Raw genomic sequence first — 18,061 nt, 5'->3', positions numbered from 1 at the left:
TACTATCTCTTTTGCTATCTCTCTTTTTATTTTTTTCCCCCTCATTTCCTATAGATCTAATTTTTCCCTGTGCAGGGTAAGCAAAATAAAATTCAAATGCTTTTGCCAACCAACTACTCAGTTCTTCAATATTTTCACAAAATCACAGAATATTAGAGGTTGGAAGGGACCTTGAAAGATCATCCAGTCCAACCCTCTTGCCAGAGCAGTATCACCTCTACCAGTTCACACAGGAATGCATCCAGGTGGGTTTTGAATATCTCCCCCTGGGCAGCCCACTCCAGTGTCCTGTCACCCTCACAGTAAAGCATATTTTCCTCATGTTTGCTTCAGCTTCCACCCATTGCCCCTCGTCCTGTCATTGAGCATCACTGAGCAGAGCCTGACTCCATCCTCTTGGCACTCACCCTTTACATATTTATAAACATGAACGAGGTCACCCCTCAGTCTCCTTTTCTCCAAGCTACAGAGTCCCAGTTACCTCAGTCTCTCCTCATAAGGGTTTAATTCAGGGGCTCCATAAGAGAACTATCTCTTTGCAGAAGCAGATGGAGACAAGGACATGTTGTTGGCCTGAATGTTGTACAGTGGTGTGTCATCACAGCAGTGCAACATCATGGCCAATGGTGATGTCAAAACTCACTTCAAGTGCATTTGGAATGGAAGGGCTCTCTTCTCACCCAACTGGTAATCACAAGGTGCAGTCATCTCACCGATTCCTTGCTGTTAGCAAGCAGACAAGGTCATCTGCAGTAATTTACTATTTCTGTTGGAAAAGTGACATTTAGTAAGGTCTGTGGTATGAAAATGAACAGGTGAGCAAATAGGACCTGCTTTTGTTTTTTGTCCTTGTACACAAATTCTGGGAATTAGAAGGGTGTGTGTGACATTCAATGACATGGTCAGGTTCAGAAAGAACATACTAGAGGCAGTTCAGGTGTAAAGGGCATTGACATTGCTCTTGCAGTTGATGTGCCATTTTGTGGACTTTTTGCTTTTTAGCAGGGACTAAGCAAGGACACCAGAAAAGCTTCAGGCTTGAAAAGGGATCAGTTTCTAGTTGCCATTGTGTTTCCTCTGGTGAAAACTCAGTGTTTTGTGTGATACATCTGTTATTTGCTGAGTGGCTGACCAGATAGCTACCCTGGTTTGAGCTGATACTAATCCTGAGAGCTAGACACCTCTGAGTCCTGGCAAACTTATTCACTGTCCTAGAGATGTTAGATTTCCAGTTGCCTTTTTAGAATAAACCAAACCAGGTTGGAAGAGACCTTCAAGATCATCGCGTCCAACCCGTCAACCAATCCAACCCACCCAAACAACTAACCCATGGCACCAAGCACCCCATCAAGTCTCCTCCTGAACACCTCCAATGATGGTGACTCCACCACCTCCTTGGGCAGCCCATTCCAATGAGCAATCACTCTTTCTGTATAGAACTTCATCCTAACATCCAACCTGATCCTCCCCTGGTGCAGCCTGAGACTGTGTCTTCTTGTTCTGGTACTGGCTGCCTGGGAGAAGAGACCATCATCTGCCTGTCTACAACCTCCCTTCAGGTAGTTGTAGAGAGTGATAAGGTCACCCCTGAGTCTCCTCTTCTCCAGGCTGAGCAAGCCCAGCTCCCTCAGCCTCTCCTCATAGGGCTTGTGTTCCAAACCCCTCACCAACTTTGTTGCTGTTCTCTGGACTCGTTCCAGCAAGTCAACATCCTTCCTAAACTGAGGGGCCCAGAACTGGACACAGTACTCGAGGTGTGGCCTAACCAGTGCAGTGTACAGGGGCAGAATGACCTCCCTGCTCCTGCTGGCCACACTGTTCCTGATGCAGGCCAGGATGCCATTGGCCTTCTTGGCTGCCTGGGCACACTGCAGGCTCATGTTCAGCCTGCCATCGACCAGTACCCCCAGGTCCCACTCTGCCTGGCTGCTCTCCAGCCACTCTGACCCCAGCCTGTAGCACTGCATGGGGTTGTTGTGGCCAATGTGCAGAACCCGGCACTTGGATGTGTTAAATCTCATGCCGTTGGACTCTGCCCATCTGTTCAGCCTGTCGAGGTCCCTCTGCAGAGCCTCTCCACCCTCCTGCAGATCAACTCCTGCCTCCAGCTTGGTGTCGTCAGCAAATTTACTGATGATGGACTCAATGCCCTCATCCAGATCATCAATAAAGATGTTAAAGAGCACAGGGCCCAGCACTGATCCTTGGGGCACACCACTAGTGACTGGCTGCCAGCTGGATGTGGCACGATTCACCACCACTCTCTGGGCTCGGCCATCCAGCCATGTCCTAACCCAATGCAGTGTGCTCCCGTCCAAGCAATGGGCTGACAGCTTGGCCAGGAGTTTGCTATGGGGGATGGTGTCAAAGGCCTTGCTGAGGTCCAGGTAGACTACATCCACAGCCCCCCCCACATCCACCAGGCGGGTCACCTGATCATAGAAGGAAATCAGGTTGGTCAGGCAGGACCTGCCCTTCCTAAATCTGTGCTGGCTAGGCCTGATCCCTTGGCCATCCTGTAAGTGCTGTGTGATTGCACTCAGGATGACCTGTTCCATGATCTTGCCTAGCACTGAGTTCAGGCTGACAGGCCTATAATTCCCTGGCTCATCCAACTGGCCCTTCTTGTGGATGGGCACAATGTTGGCCAGCTTCCCGTCCTCTGGGACCTCGCCAGTGAGCCAGGACTGCTGGAAAATGATGGATAGTGGCTTGGCCAGCTCATCTGCCAGCTCTCTCAGCACCCTAGGATGAATCCCATCTGGTCCCATGGACTTGTGGGGATCCAAGCTGCTAGGGAGAGTTCCAACCACCTCCTCATGGAACATAGGGAAACTGTGCAGCTCCCTTGCTCCTTCTGCCAGCTCTGCAGGCCAGCTGTCAGGAAGACGTTCTGTCCTTCTGGTAAAAATTTAGGCAAAGAAGGTGTTAAGTATCTCTGCCTTTTCCTCATCCTCATCCCTTGATACAACATTTTCCTCCATGTCAACCAAGGAGTGGAGGTTGTCCTTTCCCTTTCTCTTGCTATTAATATATTTATAGAAGGACTTTTTGTTGTCCTTCACAGCAGAGGCCAGTTTAAGCTCCAAATGTGCTTTTGCCTCCCTAATTTTCTTCCTACATGATTTGGCAACATCCTTAAACATTCCGTGGGTTGCCTCCCCTCTCTTCCAAAGGTGATACACCCTCTTTTTTTCCCTTAGTTCCATTAAAAGTTCATTAGCCATCCAGGCTGGCCGTCTGCCCCGGCGGCTCATCTTCCGGCACATTGGCAGAGCCTGTCCCTGAGCCTTCAACAATTCTTCCTTGAAGTAAGTCCAGCTTTCCTGGACCCCTTTATTATTAAGGGCTTTATCCCAAGGAACCCTCTGAATTAGTTCCTTGAGTAACCTGAAGTCTGCCCTCCGGAAGCCCAGAGTGGAGGTCTTCTTGCTGCCCCTCTTAGCTTGACCAAAACCCAAGAATTCAATTATCTCGTGGTCACTGGACCCCAAACACCCTCCGACCACCACATCACCCATCAGCCCTTCCCTGTTGGTGAAGAGGAGGTCAAGCATAGCCTTGCCCCTGGTAGGCTCTCGCAGCACCTGGGATAAGAAGCTGTCCTCCATGCATTCTAAGAACCGCCCAGGCTGTCTCCTCTCTGCTGTGTTGAGATCCCAGCAGATGTCAGGCAGGTTGAAGTTGCCCATGAGAACAAGGTCCCTTCCCTTTTACCTTCCAGAGCCACCTTTGAAAGTCTCTGTGTTATGTTTTGGAATACTTTTAATCATGTAAACAAAGATCCTTTATCAAAAAGAGTACAATTCTGAACTCTGGTGCTCTGCTCACAGACAGCTTGGTTTATGATACTGCATAACCATTGTGCAAAGGTATTTTATCTTCAGGTGGTGGACAACCCAGGGAAAGACAAAACAGAAGAGTGATATCAAGCCAGCTTGGCAAAATACAACTTGTAGCATTGATCTGTGTGAATTTTGACAGCTGTGATAGGAACTTTGTCATCTTGTAGGAGTATAAATTCCCAGTGGACAACAGCCTTCTGCTGAAGGCATCATGCAAGTCCTCCTCCTGCTCGTGGCTGTAGGGCTTTGCTGGGGGCAGTACACCCCCAATACTGTCCCTGGGAGGACATCTCTTGTGCACCTCTTTGAATGGCGCTGGGCAGATATCGCTCTGGAGTGTGAGCGCTATTTAGCTCCTAATGGGTTTGGAGGAGTTCAGGTAAGTTGCTTCCTCTGAGTAGGCAGGAAAATGGCATTGATTAATAAATCAAAATGCCTGAATTGGAAACAGCCAGCTTCAAGTAACTTTGATGCTGGAAAATGAGGGGATAGAAGCAGTGAGTGCTGTTAGATGCAGCCCTAGAGCCTGCAGGGCCTATGAATGTTTCTAGCAGATCAGTGTCAAAGGGGCATGCTCTCCTCTGAAATGCTTCCCCTCCAAGGCTGTTTTCCTCTTTACCTCATTCTGAGGGAAGTGCATATGCATTGAATTTTATTTTTTCTAAGAATGTCACTAATCCAGTGAACAGCATTCCTGTGGCTTCAGCCCTCCCACATGCATGCCTTGAAAGCAGGCCCATGTTGGACCTTGCAGCTCGCAGGAATAAAAGAAGACTTCTTCCTTGCCAGTCTACAAGGTGGACATCTTGTATGCATGAGCTTACGTTACGGGAGATAGATTGGTTTGGGTGCTAGCCTGCTTCTGAAGGCAAGAGGTACTGAGTGCAGAGTTTGCCAATAAATATTGAAATAAACCAAACTGATTTCTTACCAAAGTACATAATTTAATCTGCAGGTTTCACCTCCAAATGAAAATATTGTCGTTACTAACCCAAACAGACCCTGGTGGGAAAGATACCAGCCCGTGAGTTACAGGATCTGCACTAGGTCAGGAAATGAAGATGAATTCAGAGACATGGTGACCAGGTGCAACAATGTTGGAGTAAGTGTTGGAAAATCTGTGTCTGAAACAGCAAGAACTGCTCTATCAGCGGAGGGAAGTTACTGCTGCTATCCTGAAAGGAGGCATAAACTGAGAATAACCTAAAGGGGAAATAAAGATCAAGTGAACAGTGATGTGCAAAAGCTCTGCCTGTCACTTCCCCTTCATTACAGAATGTACTGAAATACATTTGCTGCTTTTTCAGGTTCGTATTTACGTGGATGCTGTTGTCAACCACATGTGTAGTGCTGCAGGTGGCACAGGCACACATTCTACCTGTGGAAGCTATTTTAATGCTGGGAACAGAGATTTTCCAGCTGTACCATACTCTGGCTGGGACTTCAACGATGGCAAATGTCAAACTGCAAGTGGGGACATTGAGAATTATGGTGATATCTATCAGGTAACTCTCTGGCAAAACTCTGACATTTTTATTGTATTTTTGATTTTTAACCTGTTGTGTAAACATTACAATAAGGCCAAATAAAGGGAGTAGTTTCTCACATAACTTGTGCTTAGTCATGCCAAACCAATGAAGTTATTAACATAGGTACAGGAGAGGTACTTGTGCAAAATATTCTGAGTACTGAGACATGGGCATGAGCAGGAATTTGCTTCTAAGCTGAGCCCAGTGTACTCAAGCTCAGCCACTGAGCTTGCTCTTATATCTTGTACAGTCAGCTGATCTTGACCAGGAGCCCCTTTGGAAAACACAGCAGTGCAAGTGAATTGTTATTGTTTTAGATAGAGCGTGTGGCAGTTCTTTCTCAAGTTTACTGCTCTTCTTTGGCCATTTTGCAGCAATACACCATGCCATTTCTTATCCTCAGTTCTGATGGCATCTGCACAGGAAGGTGATATCCTTTGCCAGCTCTCCTAACTTCTATTTTTTTAAATTGAGCTGCATAGTAAATTTACCTATGTCTAGGTGCAGATTATTGTGGACTAAACCCAACAGGTAACTGAGGACCACACAGCTTCTCACTCACTGCTCTCATGGCAGGATGGGAGAGAGAACTGGAAGAGTGAAAGTGAGAAAACTAGTGGATTGAGCTAAAGGCAATTTAACAGGTAAAGCAAAAGCTGTCTGAACAAGCAAAGCAAAAGGAAGAAATCATTCAACACTTGCCATCAGCAGGCAAGTGTTCAGCCATATCCAGGAAGGCAGGGTTCTAGCACTCCTGGGTTAAAATTAAAGGCAAGACAAGGGAAGGAGATATTACTGTGGGGGTCTCCTACAGGCCACCTGACCAGCAGATCCAAGCAGATGAGGCCCTCCACAGGCAAATAGAAGCAGCTTCCAGGTCACAAGCCCTGGTCCTCGTGGGTGATTTCAACCACCCTGACATCTGCGGGAGGGACAACACAGCAAGGCACCAGCAATCCAGGATGTTCCTGGACTGCATAGAAGACAACTTCCTCCTCCAAATGGTAGAGGAACCAACAAGAAAAGGTGCTATGCTGGACCTTGTTCTCACCAACAGGGAAGGGCTGGTAAGCAATGTGAGGCTCAGAGACAGCCTTGGCTGCAGTGACCATGAAGCAGTTGAATTTAATATCCTCAGGGCAATCAGGAGGAAGTATTCTAAGCTTACGACCCTAGACTTTAGGCATGCAGATTTTGATCGCTTCAGGGATCTGCTAGCCAAAGTGTCGTGGGACAAAGCCCTGGAGGGAAGAGGGACCCAGGACAGCTGGTCAGTATTCAAGGACCACCTCCTTTGTGTCCAGGAGCTATGTATACCAACAAAGAGAAAAGCAGGTAAGAATGCTCGGAGGCCTACCTGGATGAGCAAGGAGCTACTGGACACACTATTACTTAAAAGGAAACTCTGCAGGAAGTGGAGAGGACAGCTAGAACAGGGGGTATATAAGGAAGCTGCCCGAGCAGCAAGAGTCCTGGTTAGGAAAGCCAAAGCAGAGTTTGAATTGAATCTAGCCAGGGAGGTTAAAGGGAACACTAAGAACTTCTACAGGTATATTAATGGGAAGAAGAAGACTAGGGAAGGTGTGGGTCCCCCAGAAAGGAAACTGGTGACATGGTCACAAGTGATGAGGAAAAGGCTGAGGTACTTAATAACTTCTTTACCTCAGTCTTCACTGCAAGGGCCTCTAGCCACACTCCTGATGTTATGGAAGACAATGGCGGGGACAGGGAGGAAGAACTGCGCATTGTAAGTGAAGATCAGGTTCGTGATCATCTGAAAAACCTGAAAGTGTTCAAGTCCATGGGACCTGACGGGTTACACCCGTGGGTACTGAGAGAACTGGCAGATGAGGTTGCTAAACCCCTCTCTATTATATTTCAAAAGTTCTGGCAGTCTGGTGAAGTCCCCACAGACTGGAAAAGGGGAAACATCACCCCCTTTTACAAAAAGGGTAAGAAGGAGGAACCAGGGAACTACAGGCCAGTCAGTCTCACCTCTGCCTGGAAAGATCATGGAGCAGATCCTCCTGGAGTCACTACTCGCTCAAAAGAATAGTGAAGAGGTGATTGGGAACAGTCAGCATTGCTTTGCAAAGGGCAAATCCTGCCTGACCAACCTGGTGGCCTTCTATGAGCAGGTGACAAAATTAATAGATGAGGGGTGAGCAACTGATGTCGTTTACCTGGACCTGAGCAAAGCCTTCGACACTGTCCCACACCACATCCTGGTCTCCAAACTGGTGACACATGGGTTTGATGGGTGGACCACTAGATGGATAAGGAACTGGCTTGATGGCCGCACCCAAAGAGTGGTCCCAGTGGAGGCCAGGGACAAGCGGAGTCCCTCAGGGATCAGTCCTGGGACCTGTCTTGTTCAACATCTTTGTCAGTGACATGGACAGTGGCATTGAGTGCACCCTCAGCAAGTTTGCTGATGACACCAAGCTGTGTGGTGCAGCAGACACGCTGGAGGGAAGGGAGGCCATCCAGAGGGACCTTGACAGGCTGGAGAGGTGGGCACAAGCCAACCCCATGAGGTTCAACAAGAGCAAGTGCAGGGTCCTGCATCTGGGTCGAGGCAATCCCAGGCACAAATCCAGGCTGGGCAGTGACTGGCTGGAAAGCAGCCCTGAGGAGAGAGACTTGGGGGTGCTGGTGGACAAGAAGCTCGACCTCGAGGATCATCGAGTTCAACCTGTCACCACAGACCTCATGACTAGACCATGGCACCAAGTGCCATGTCCAATCTCCTCTTGAACACCTTGAGGGACGGTGACTCCACCACCTCCCTGGGCAGCACATTCCAATGACGAACGACTCGCTCGGTGAAGAACCTTCTCCTCACCTCGAGTCTAAACCTCCCCTGGCGCAGCTTGAGACTGTGTCCCCTTGTTCTGGTGCTGGTTGCCTGGGAGAAGAGACCAACCCCTTCCTGGCTACAACCACCTTTCAGGTAGTTGTAGAGGTCAATGAGGTCTCCTCTGAGCCTCCTCTTCTCCAGGCTAAACAATCCCAGCTCCCTCAGCCTCTCCTCATAGGGCTCATGAGGCTCTGGCCAGCCTGATCTAGTGTGGGGTGTCCCTGCCCATGGCAGGGGGGTTGGAACTAGATGATCCTTGTGGTCCCTTCCAACCCTGACTGATACTATGATACTCTGATACTCTGATACATGTACAGTTACTTGGGAAGACAAATGCCCCCCACTTCAAATGTCCCCCACTTCCTCCTTTTCCCCTTAGCTTCATATGCTGAGCATCTTGTCCTACAGTATCTATTACACCTTTGGTCACTTGGGGTCAGCTGTCCTGGCTGTGTCCCAGCTTCACTACTCTCAGCCTGCTTGCTTTTGGGCTGGTGTGAGAAGCAGAGAAACCTTTGACTCAGCATATTAGACATCCAAATAGCATTGATTTTGCAGTTTGAGACATGCAACCTGAAAGGTTCCACAAGCTGACAAATTGGCACTTTGACACTTTTTTTTTGATGGCACAGGTGCGGGACTGCCGCTTGGTTAGCCTGCTGGACCTGGCCCTGGAGAAGGACTATGTGCGCTCCACAGTCGCTGCGTACATGAACCACCTCATTGATATGGGCGTAGCAGGCTTCCGGATTGATGCTGCAAAGCACATGTGGCCTGGGGACATCAGAGCATTTCTGGACAAGCTGAATGATCTAAACACTCAATGGTTTTCTGCAGGAACAAAACCTTTCATTTACCAGGAGGTAATCTCCACGGCATTTCCTTTGTCTTTAACTTCCTCCTTTAGTCAGGTGGCAGTAATGCATCGTCATTCAGTTTGCTGGCAGGAAGAGCCAGCTAGCCATTGCTATGAAGGAGCCCTGAAGACTCAAGCAGTTTTTGATTTATAAAAGTGCCTCTACAACAGATTGTCATTCAGCTTTAACTTTCCTTTCTTCAATTGTGTTTTTTGCAGTTGTCCGTCATTATATTGACTTTGGGTTGATATACTCAGCAGAAACAAACATACTGGAATATTTTTTATTCTCAGTATAAAGCAAGACCTAAGGTTGAGGGCTATATACTGCAATTTTTTTTTGTCTCTGAGAGTGGAGAAAAATACACGGTTTCTGCTTTGTGTCCCAGGTGATTGACTTGGGTGGAGAACCCATCACAGGAAGTGAGTACTTTGGGAACGGTCGGGTGACGGAATTCAAATACGGTGCAAAGCTGGGGACAGTGATCCGCAAGTGGAATGGAGAGAAGATGGCCTACTTAAAGTAAGGGTGGAGATGTGGGGAGCCAGCCGGGACAGGCTGAGCCCAACAGTTGACAGGGTAGCCTCAAGTCTTTGTGTTTTTGACTAGGAACTGGGGAGAAGGCTGGGGCTTTGTACCTTCTGACAGAGCCCTGGTCTTTGTGGATAACCATGACAACCAGCGAGGGCATGGGGCTGGTGGATCTTCCATTCTAACCTTTTGGGATGCCAGGTAAGGGATTGCTTCTGTCTGGGTGATGCCTCTTCCTTTTGCTCACTTCTCTGTTTTCTGACAGAGTTTTCCTTTCCCTGCCTCATTGCTGCTTCTGTCTGTGGCACAGGCTTTACAAGATGGCAGTTGGTTTCATGCTTGCCCACCCTTACGGGGTCACACGTGTGATGTCAAGCTTCCGCTGGCCCAGATATTTTGTAGACGGCCAGGTAAGCTGGGAGTGCTGAAGGGACGTTCATGGTGAACGAGGCTCTGCAGAGGCCAAAGCAAGCAGTCCAGTGCATTTAAATTTGTTTGGTGTTCTCTCAGTCCCATGTTGTATCTCTTTGCAACACAGAGAGGCTCTCTGCATTTTTAGTGAGACATTTTAAACTTGTTTTTTCATTGTAGGATGTCAATGACTGGGTTGGGCCCCCAAGCAATGACGATGGCTCCATCAAGCCTGTTACAATCAATGAAGACACTACCTGTGGCAATGACTGGGTGTGTGAACATCGCTGGCGACAAATCCGGTAGGACGTTGGAGCAAAGCTAAGTCAAAGCAGTTGCTTTTGCTTGCTGTCCCTTGTAGCTTTCTGGCTCCTTCAGGCCCGGTGACAGCTGTTGCTTGCATTTGCAGGAACATGGTTATCTTCCGTAATGTGGTGGACGGTGAACCTTTCTCCAACTGGTGGGACAATGGCAGCAATCAAGTAGCTTTTGGCCGTGGGAACAAAGGCTTCATCATTTTTAATAACGATGACTGGTAAGTCAGTGCAGACATTGTGTTCCTAGATAGAAGCATAGCATCCTTCATTAGCAATAGCGATGAGCAGGGGAATGCCCTCTTTTTCTGATGAAATTAAAACTGCTGTTTAGGCTAGAGTCATTGGCAGGTCTTGAAAGCCACAAGGGAGCACAGGGAGTGGAGCAGGACTGGGATCAGAAAGCACACCCTTCATCATGCCTTTGAAAGTAAAGAAGTCGCATCAGTTTCAAAAATCCTGTGCCTAGTTTGAAATGTTGTGGTGGGTTTGAGAGAGAAAGGGCCTAGCCTTCTCTCCCCCACAAAGAGGAAGGACAAAACCCCCACAGCTAGCCAGCTGGAGAAGCAAAGGGAAATGCTATATTTACAAGCAATTTTTTGGAAGATGCAGGACATGTACACAATTTACAGTATTTACAATATATACAACAGCAAAGTAAAAAAAACCCAATTATACAGGAACGAAATTCCTTCCTCTGGAGGAGGGTTCCCCCCCTGTACCTCCCTTCTCTCCCCTTTTTCCCCAAAGAGGGTTAGAAAGAGAGAAAAAGAGCAGTTATTAATTAAAGCAAAGTGTTAGTGGGCCTTATCTGTTCAGGGTCACTCTGGCAGGGAGCCCAGAAGCAGACGAGCTGGAAAGGGAGAAGGAAAGGAGCGAACTGAGGAAAGTTCCAGCTGCACCTAAACTTAAAACTGCATTCTACCAGTCCACCAGTGAAATTAGTTTAGAATATCTGATTGTTTTCGTTAATATTCCAAAACATTCAGCCATAGTGTCCCAGCACTGTCTCTTTTCTTAAAGGCACAGCCTCAAACGATCACAAATGTGTTTTCAAAACAATGGCTAAACAGCGTTCACTTATTTTCACATAGGTACATGAATGTCTATTTGCAAACTGGACTACCTGCTGGCACATATTGTGATATTATTTCTGGAGAAAAGGAAGGCGACAAATGTACTGGGAAAGTCCTGTACGTGTCTGATGATGGAATGGCCAATTTCCAGATTAGTAACACTGATGAAGATCCATTCATTGCGATTCATGTGGATGCCAAGTTATAACTCACTTGAAAAGATGCTTTCCCCTGTTGATCTGCCCATTTACTCTTTCCCCTCTCTATGATGCCCTGATATCCAAGCATGTGTGATTCTCTGTAACTAGTGAATAATAAATGTCAGTCAAATTGAAGAGTAATGCATTTTCCCTTAATGAATCGGTTAGTGGCTTTATCCCAGCATAGCTAGTGCCAATGCAGTGGCACGTTTTACAGCTATGGAACTTACAATTTCCCACATCACAGAAACATGGCAGAAACCAGAATGAATAAAAAGAACCCAACCCAACACCTGGCTAAATTAAAACACATGCATACACATTTGTATCCCAGAGCTGTCCTATTGTGGGCTGCCAGCTGTGAGCAGTGACTACCCACAGAGACAGTTTGGGGGTGTGTAGAGGAAGCGAGGCAGTGCCAATTAGTTATTCGAGCCTACCACAAAAGCCAAGCCAGCAGGTTGCCTGGTTCACAGTCAGCTTGTGCCTGTGCAAATCAAAGCCATGGATCTTCCATTGTTAGCCCCAGCTGCTTTCGGCAAATGAATGATCACCATGGCTATTCCAAAGGTCACAGAATGTTAGGGACTGGAAGGGACCTTGAGAGATCATCCAGTCCAACCTCACTGCCAGAGCAGGATCATCTATACCAGATCCCACAGGAATGTAATCAGGTGGGTCTTGAATATCTCCAGAGAGGGAGACTCCACAACCCATCTGGGCAGCCTGTTCCAGTGTTCTCTCACCTTCACAGTGAAATAATTCTTCCTCCTGCTTCCATGGAACTTTCTATGCCTCAACATGACCCTTTGCCCCTTGTCCTGTCATTGGGCATCGCCGAGCAGAGCTCCATCCTCTTGACACTGATGCTTTTCATATTTATAAACACAAATGAGGTCACCCCTTAGTCTCCTCCAAGCTCCCTCCGTTTCCCCTCGTAAGGAAGATGTTTCACTCCCTTAATAATTTTTGTGGCTCTGTGCTGAAGTCTTTCAAGCTGTTCCCTGAGGTTCTTCCTGAACTGAGGGGCCCAGAACTGGACACAACATTCCAGAGGTGGCCTCACCAGGGCAGAGTAGAGAGGGAGGAGAACCTCTCTTGACTTACTGACCACAGCCCTTCTAATACAACCCGGGATACCATTGGCCTTCTTGGCCACAACAGCACATTGCTGGCTCATGGTCAACCTTCCAGGTGTCTGACAAGCACAATGTATATCCAGGCATTACTCGGCCCGCTTGACAATAGCTGATGCACAGCCTGTTCTTGTCTTCGTTGTGTATTAGGCTTGTTTATTCTATCATGTACTTATTCCCTTGTGCCAAGGGAAGTTTAGGTTGGGTGTTAGGAAGAGTTTCTTCAGTGAAGGATTTATCAGGTGTTGGAACAGGCTGCCTAGGGAGGTGTTAGAGTCCTCATCCCTGGAGGTATTTAAAAGTCCTGTAGATGTAGTGTTAGGGATATGGTTTAGTCAAGGACTTGTCAGTGTTAGGTTAATGATTGGACTCAATGATCGTAAGGGGCTTTTCCAGTCCAGGCAATCCTGTGATTCTGTGGATATCTCAGAGAGTTACACAGGCTCTCCCAATTTTGTTGTCAGCTGTGAGGAGATGCTGACATAAAGTTGAGTGCAGCCCTTCTTTTAAGTCAAAATGTCTGTGTGGCCAGAAGTATTTTTTTATGACCCAGCCTGGAGGGGCAGAAACAAGAGGACTGTGTGGAATTATTATTTTTGAGGTGAAGGTGTACTTCTAATGGCTCTTTCCTTTTTGTGGCAGAAGAAAAAGTGCATGGGTGATGGTGGGTCGTCTCCACATCCCCAAGGGCTTGGAGTGTCTGGTAAGGCAGTCATGGTGTGGGAGGAAGGGGCCAGGTAGTGTCCCTGGCCCAGAGGATGGAACTGCTGTCTATCTCCCCTGTTCACTGGGGTCAGCACTGCCTTGCTGAAGGCAGGGAACCTGCTGGCAAGATGTAGCTCCTGAATCTACTCACTGGAGTGGCATCAAAGAATATGAGACCCATGTGGCAGGGTGTTAACAACTCTGGCAAATCTGTCATTTGTCTGCAGGGTCAGCTCAGGGAGACCTCATACTCCTTTGCAATGGATTCTCTGTTAGAGCCATGAATTCAGCTCTTACCCTCAGAAAGTGTGATTATAAGCTTTTAACCTATGTTTTACCTATGTTTAGACATTACCTAATCCCAAATGTAATAGTTAATCTGCCCTTAAAATTACAACTGCACCCCCAAGACCTTCAGCTAGTGTGGCAAATGAGTGAAATGGTGGACATTGATCTGAGGTGTCCATAAATAAACAGAGGGAGCTGAATCTGAAGGAGGCTGTCAGTGCCTGTGATCACCTTTTCAGTTCTGTTGGAGAGTAGTGAGTGTTTTGCTTGATGCAGATTCAGATAAGAATCTGAAAGGTGATGGGTAGCAATAGATTATTTTTGCATTGGGATCAGAAACTTTAACTAGCTCTGCTATGCAATATCCTTTTCAGTTTTTTCAGTGCACGAGTGCACTTGTGGCAGGAAGAGGGGTAATGGATATAAACTACAACACAGGAGGTTCCATCTCAACATGAGGAGGAACTTTACTGTGAGGGTCACAGAGCACTGGAACAGAGGTTCTGGAATCTCCTTCTCTGGAGACTTTCAAGACCCATCTGGATGTGTTCCTGTGCGACCTGTGCTGGATTCTATGGTCCTGCTCTGACAGGGGGGTTGGACTTGATGATCTTCAGAGGTCCCTTCCAACCCATAACATCCTGTGATCTGTGATGAATGCAGTTTCTGGGTTATGAAGAGCCATTCATTTTCCACCTTTCTTTTATTTTACTTTCATCTCTGGTTTGGGGAGGTCCAGCTGTCCTCGCTTCTACTATACTTCCCCACACTTTTGCTGAAATTTTTCATTTCTTGCCCTTTTGCCTCTTCTGTCACACACCAAGTGCCATTTAGATCCTACTTGGCTCTAACTTTGTGCTCTTTGGAAAGCTTGGAGGAGCTGTGTTAGATTCAGGCAGCTGTGCAGTAGGAGTGCTCTTTGTGTTCGTTTAGTTTGAGAAACCCATATCACAGAATCATAGAATCATTTCAATTGAAAAAGACCCTTAAGATCTGAGTCCAGCCATTATCTAACTCTGCCAAGTCTGATGTTAAATCCCGTCCCTTAGCAACACATCTCTGCATCTTTTAAACACCTCCAGGAGTGGTGATTCAAGCATATGAAATGTTGCAGCCTTCATGAGGGCATTGTCACCCCCACTGTTTGAACAATTTTAATTTTTTTTTAAATTTTATTTTTTTACAGAAACATATTATCCTCTTGGGTAATGTAGAAAACAAACAATCCCCAAAGCAACGATGATTTTATGGAAGTGTTTGCATTTATAGTAAACCAAATGGTAAAGTATGCTGACAATGGTGAGTGTTGAGGAAACCTTTAAACAGAAACTAAGCTGGATAATTTCTTTATACTGTGCTGGAGCAAGAGTAAAATAAGATTGTAACTACTGTCCTTTAACAGAATAGAATAAGCCAGGTTGGAAGAGACCTTCAAGATCATCGCGTCCAACCCATCAACCAATCCAACCCACCTAATCAACTAAACCATGGCACCAAGCACCCCATCAAGTCTCCTCCTGAACACCTCCAATGATGGTGACTACACCACCTCCCCAAGCAGCCCATTCCAATGGGCAATCATTGTCTCTGTATAGGACTTCTTCCTAACATCCAACCTGAACCTCCCCTGGACCAGCCTGAGACTGTGTCCTCTTGTTCTGGTACTGGCTGCCTGGGAGAAGAGACCAACCTCCGCCTGTCTACAACCTCCCTTCAGGTAGTTGTAGAGAGCAATAAGGTCTCCCCTGAGTCTCCTCCTCTCCAGGCTAAGCAACCCCAGCTCCCTCAGCCTCTCCTCATAGGGCTTGTGTTCCAAACCCCTCACCAACTTTGTTGCTGTTCTCTGGACTTGTTCCAGTAAGTCAACATCCTTCCTAAACTGAGGGGCCCAGAACTGGACACAGTACTTGAGGTGTGGCCTAACCAGTGCAGTGTACAGGGACAGAATGACCTCCTTGCTCCTGCTGGCCACACTGTTCTTGATGCAGGCTATTGGCCTTCTTGGCTGCCTGGGCACACTGCAGGCTCATGTTCAGCCTGCCATCGGCCAGTACCCCCCAGGTCCCTCTCTACCTGGCCGCTCTCCAGCCACTCTTACCCCAGCCTGTAGCACTGCATGGGGTCGTTGTGGCCAATGTGCAGAACCCGGCACTTGGATGTGTTAAACCTCATGCCGTTGGATTCTGCCCATCTGTCCAGCCTGTCAAGATCCCTCTGCAGAGCCTCTCCACCATCCAGCAGATCAACTCCTGCCCCCAGCTTGGTGTCGTCAGCAAATTTACTGATGATGGACTCAATGCCTTCATCCAGATCATCAATAAACATGTTAAAGAGCACAGGGCCCAGCACTGGTCCATGGGGCACACCACTAGTGACTGGCCGCCAGCTGGATATGGCTATAATGGTATGGTTTGGAATAGCCGTATTTCACAGGTGCCATATTTCAAACTAGGAAGAACTTTGTATACAAGGTGGTTCAGGTGTGGTTTGTTCTGTATCATACCACATACAGAGACATTTAAGGGAAGTAGACTGGAACAGAAGGAAGATCAATGGAGAGAGCACTGTGGGTATGAGAAACATTTGTTAACTTATTTAACTTAGATGGTCTACAATTATCCATTTCTGGAAATGGTATCACTTAGAGAACATTTCTGGGACAGTAGTTAAATGGCTTTACAGAGAATGCTTAAAACCTTACCACTTCTTGTTGTAAACTTTATTAAGCTCTAGTTGACCACTTCTGCCTTTGGTACACTAAGAAAGCTTTGGGGCTGGTGTTAGATCCTGAACAGTTAAAACTTGCAAAGCAATGAAAAATCACATCTATTATTCTCAGCTAATTAATTTTACTTGTGTTTAATTGGGGGAGGGAAAAAAAAGGAATATCCTTTGCTTTTTAGATGAATATTATGAAAAGATGTCTCAGTTGTAGTGGGGTAGGAAAGGTTTCACTTAAACTTCTGACAACACAGAAAAAGAACAAAGCATAGCAGTGAACGTAGTTTTCTTGTTATGTTTCTGCCATGTCTTTTCTGAATGTGTAAACAAAGCATACTGCACTGGATTAAGCAGAACACAGAGGTTTATTAGCGAAGCCGTTTAGGTAAATTATACGTTGGACGTCTTCAATGTTACCAGTGGATTATGTGAGGAAAGTAATGTCCTTACAAAAGGAAAGCTCCCCGGTTCCCTTAGAACCCAACATGAAATGTTGAGCTTGGAGTTATATCACCTCATATCCTTTCTCCTTTATTTAATTTCTCACGGTAGTTTTATCTCAATATGTAGCTTTCAGCATAGTAGTGATCAGAATTTAATGGGAGTGATGCACAATAAAGCAAAGTGAATGGCTACTTGTATGCACAGCTGCTCATGAATTCTTGTTATGTATAGAAGTACATTTAGGCAGTAGACACTTTCAGTCACCCGGACAGAAAAGAGAAATGATGGACCTGATACATCACAGGATGAATTGTCCTTTTAGTGGATTTAATCCACAGAGTTCAAATTATGTATTTGTCAGATAAGATGCAATAGTGATATTAGAAAAATCATGAACTTCTAGTGGATTGTCTATGAGTGGACCAGAAGGTTAAGTTGACTGAATTATTCATAGCAATTTATTTTCTCCATTGATGCAGCAGCAAACATGGAAACTAGTGTTCAGCTCTGCATGCCTTTATGCCAGTTTATTATTTCTCTGAATCACTGTTATTTTTCTAACAGAAGAGAGAGTTCTATAAAGTGAAGCTAGCAGCCTGTTTTCTTTTACAGAGACTGTGAACATTTTATTCAAGTTATCAGTTTGGTTTAAAGGGAAACAATTAAGAAACTACACCTAACACTAACGTTTTCATCATTGCCTCTATGTTTGGCTCCTGCAGCCTGTGTTTTTAACAGTCTTAGTCTTTAATCTCACTGCTCAGTGTGTGCTGAAAAATATGCAGCTACTTCCTTCACAAATGTTTGCATGCTACAACAGTTTTCACTTTGCCTTAATACTAGAGAGAATGCTACTAGAAAAAATTGCTACTTAAGTATCTTGCCTTTCAGATGACAGTTAATACAAGGGTCTTCATGGTGAATATTGCAGTGTTTGAGGTGATAGTGGTGAATTATTTCCAGTTACTACAGTCAAAGTCACCCAGGTGGTACACCCAGTGCTCTGGGATAAATAGCCAGAGCACTTCATGTATGGCTAAGAAAGTGTCTTACACTCTGTTAGGAGAGCAGTGTGAGAGATTCTGTGGCTCTTTCAAGTTAAAATGGAAATACCAAACATTTGTCAAAGAATGAAATTCCATTG

At 46.4% G+C, this 18,061-nt stretch overlaps 1 protein-coding gene across 1 annotated transcript; it reads left to right on the top strand.

The window, feature by feature from the left end:
• Positions 1-4,041: 4,041 nt before the first annotated feature.
• Positions 4,042-11,758, top strand: LOC137442362 (pancreatic alpha-amylase-like). The gene is made up of 10 exons (XM_068140992.1): positions 4,042-4,224; positions 4,801-4,947; positions 5,153-5,350; positions 8,867-9,097; positions 9,480-9,613; positions 9,701-9,823; positions 9,933-10,032; positions 10,214-10,335; positions 10,443-10,568; positions 11,442-11,758. The coding sequence occupies exons 1-10, from the start codon at positions 4,057-4,059 to the stop codon at positions 11,629-11,631; spliced, it is 1,539 nt and encodes a 512-aa protein (XP_067997093.1). The 5' UTR covers positions 4,042-4,056; the 3' UTR covers positions 11,632-11,758.
• Positions 11,759-18,061: the final 6,303 nt, after the last annotated feature.

This window comes from Melanerpes formicivorus, unplaced genomic scaffold (assembly GCF_026170545.1).
Source record: "Melanerpes formicivorus ecotype bairdi unplaced genomic scaffold, bMelFor1.0.p_v2 SCAF_7, whole genome shotgun sequence".
Classification (NCBI taxonomy): domain Eukaryota; kingdom Metazoa; phylum Chordata; class Aves; order Piciformes; family Picidae; genus Melanerpes; species Melanerpes formicivorus.
This window is presented reverse-complemented; position numbering and strand designations above follow the sequence as displayed.

What these genes read in the sequence shown, in the direction of transcription:
- LOC137442362 (XM_068140992.1), top strand. Translation starts at nt 4,057, where the DNA reads ATGCAAGTCCTCCTCCTGCTCGTGGCTGTAGGGCTTTGCTGGGGGCAG. An exon ending in CCAGGTGCAACAATGTTGGA is followed by an intron (nt 4,948 to 5,152) that starts GTAAGTGTTGGA and finishes CTGCTTTTTCAG; the next exon opens with GTTCGTATTTACGTGGATGC. An exon ending in ATTTTTAATAACGATGACTG is followed by an intron (nt 10,569 to 11,441) that starts GTAAGTCAGTGC and finishes ATTTTCACATAG; the next exon opens with GTACATGAATGTCTATTTGC.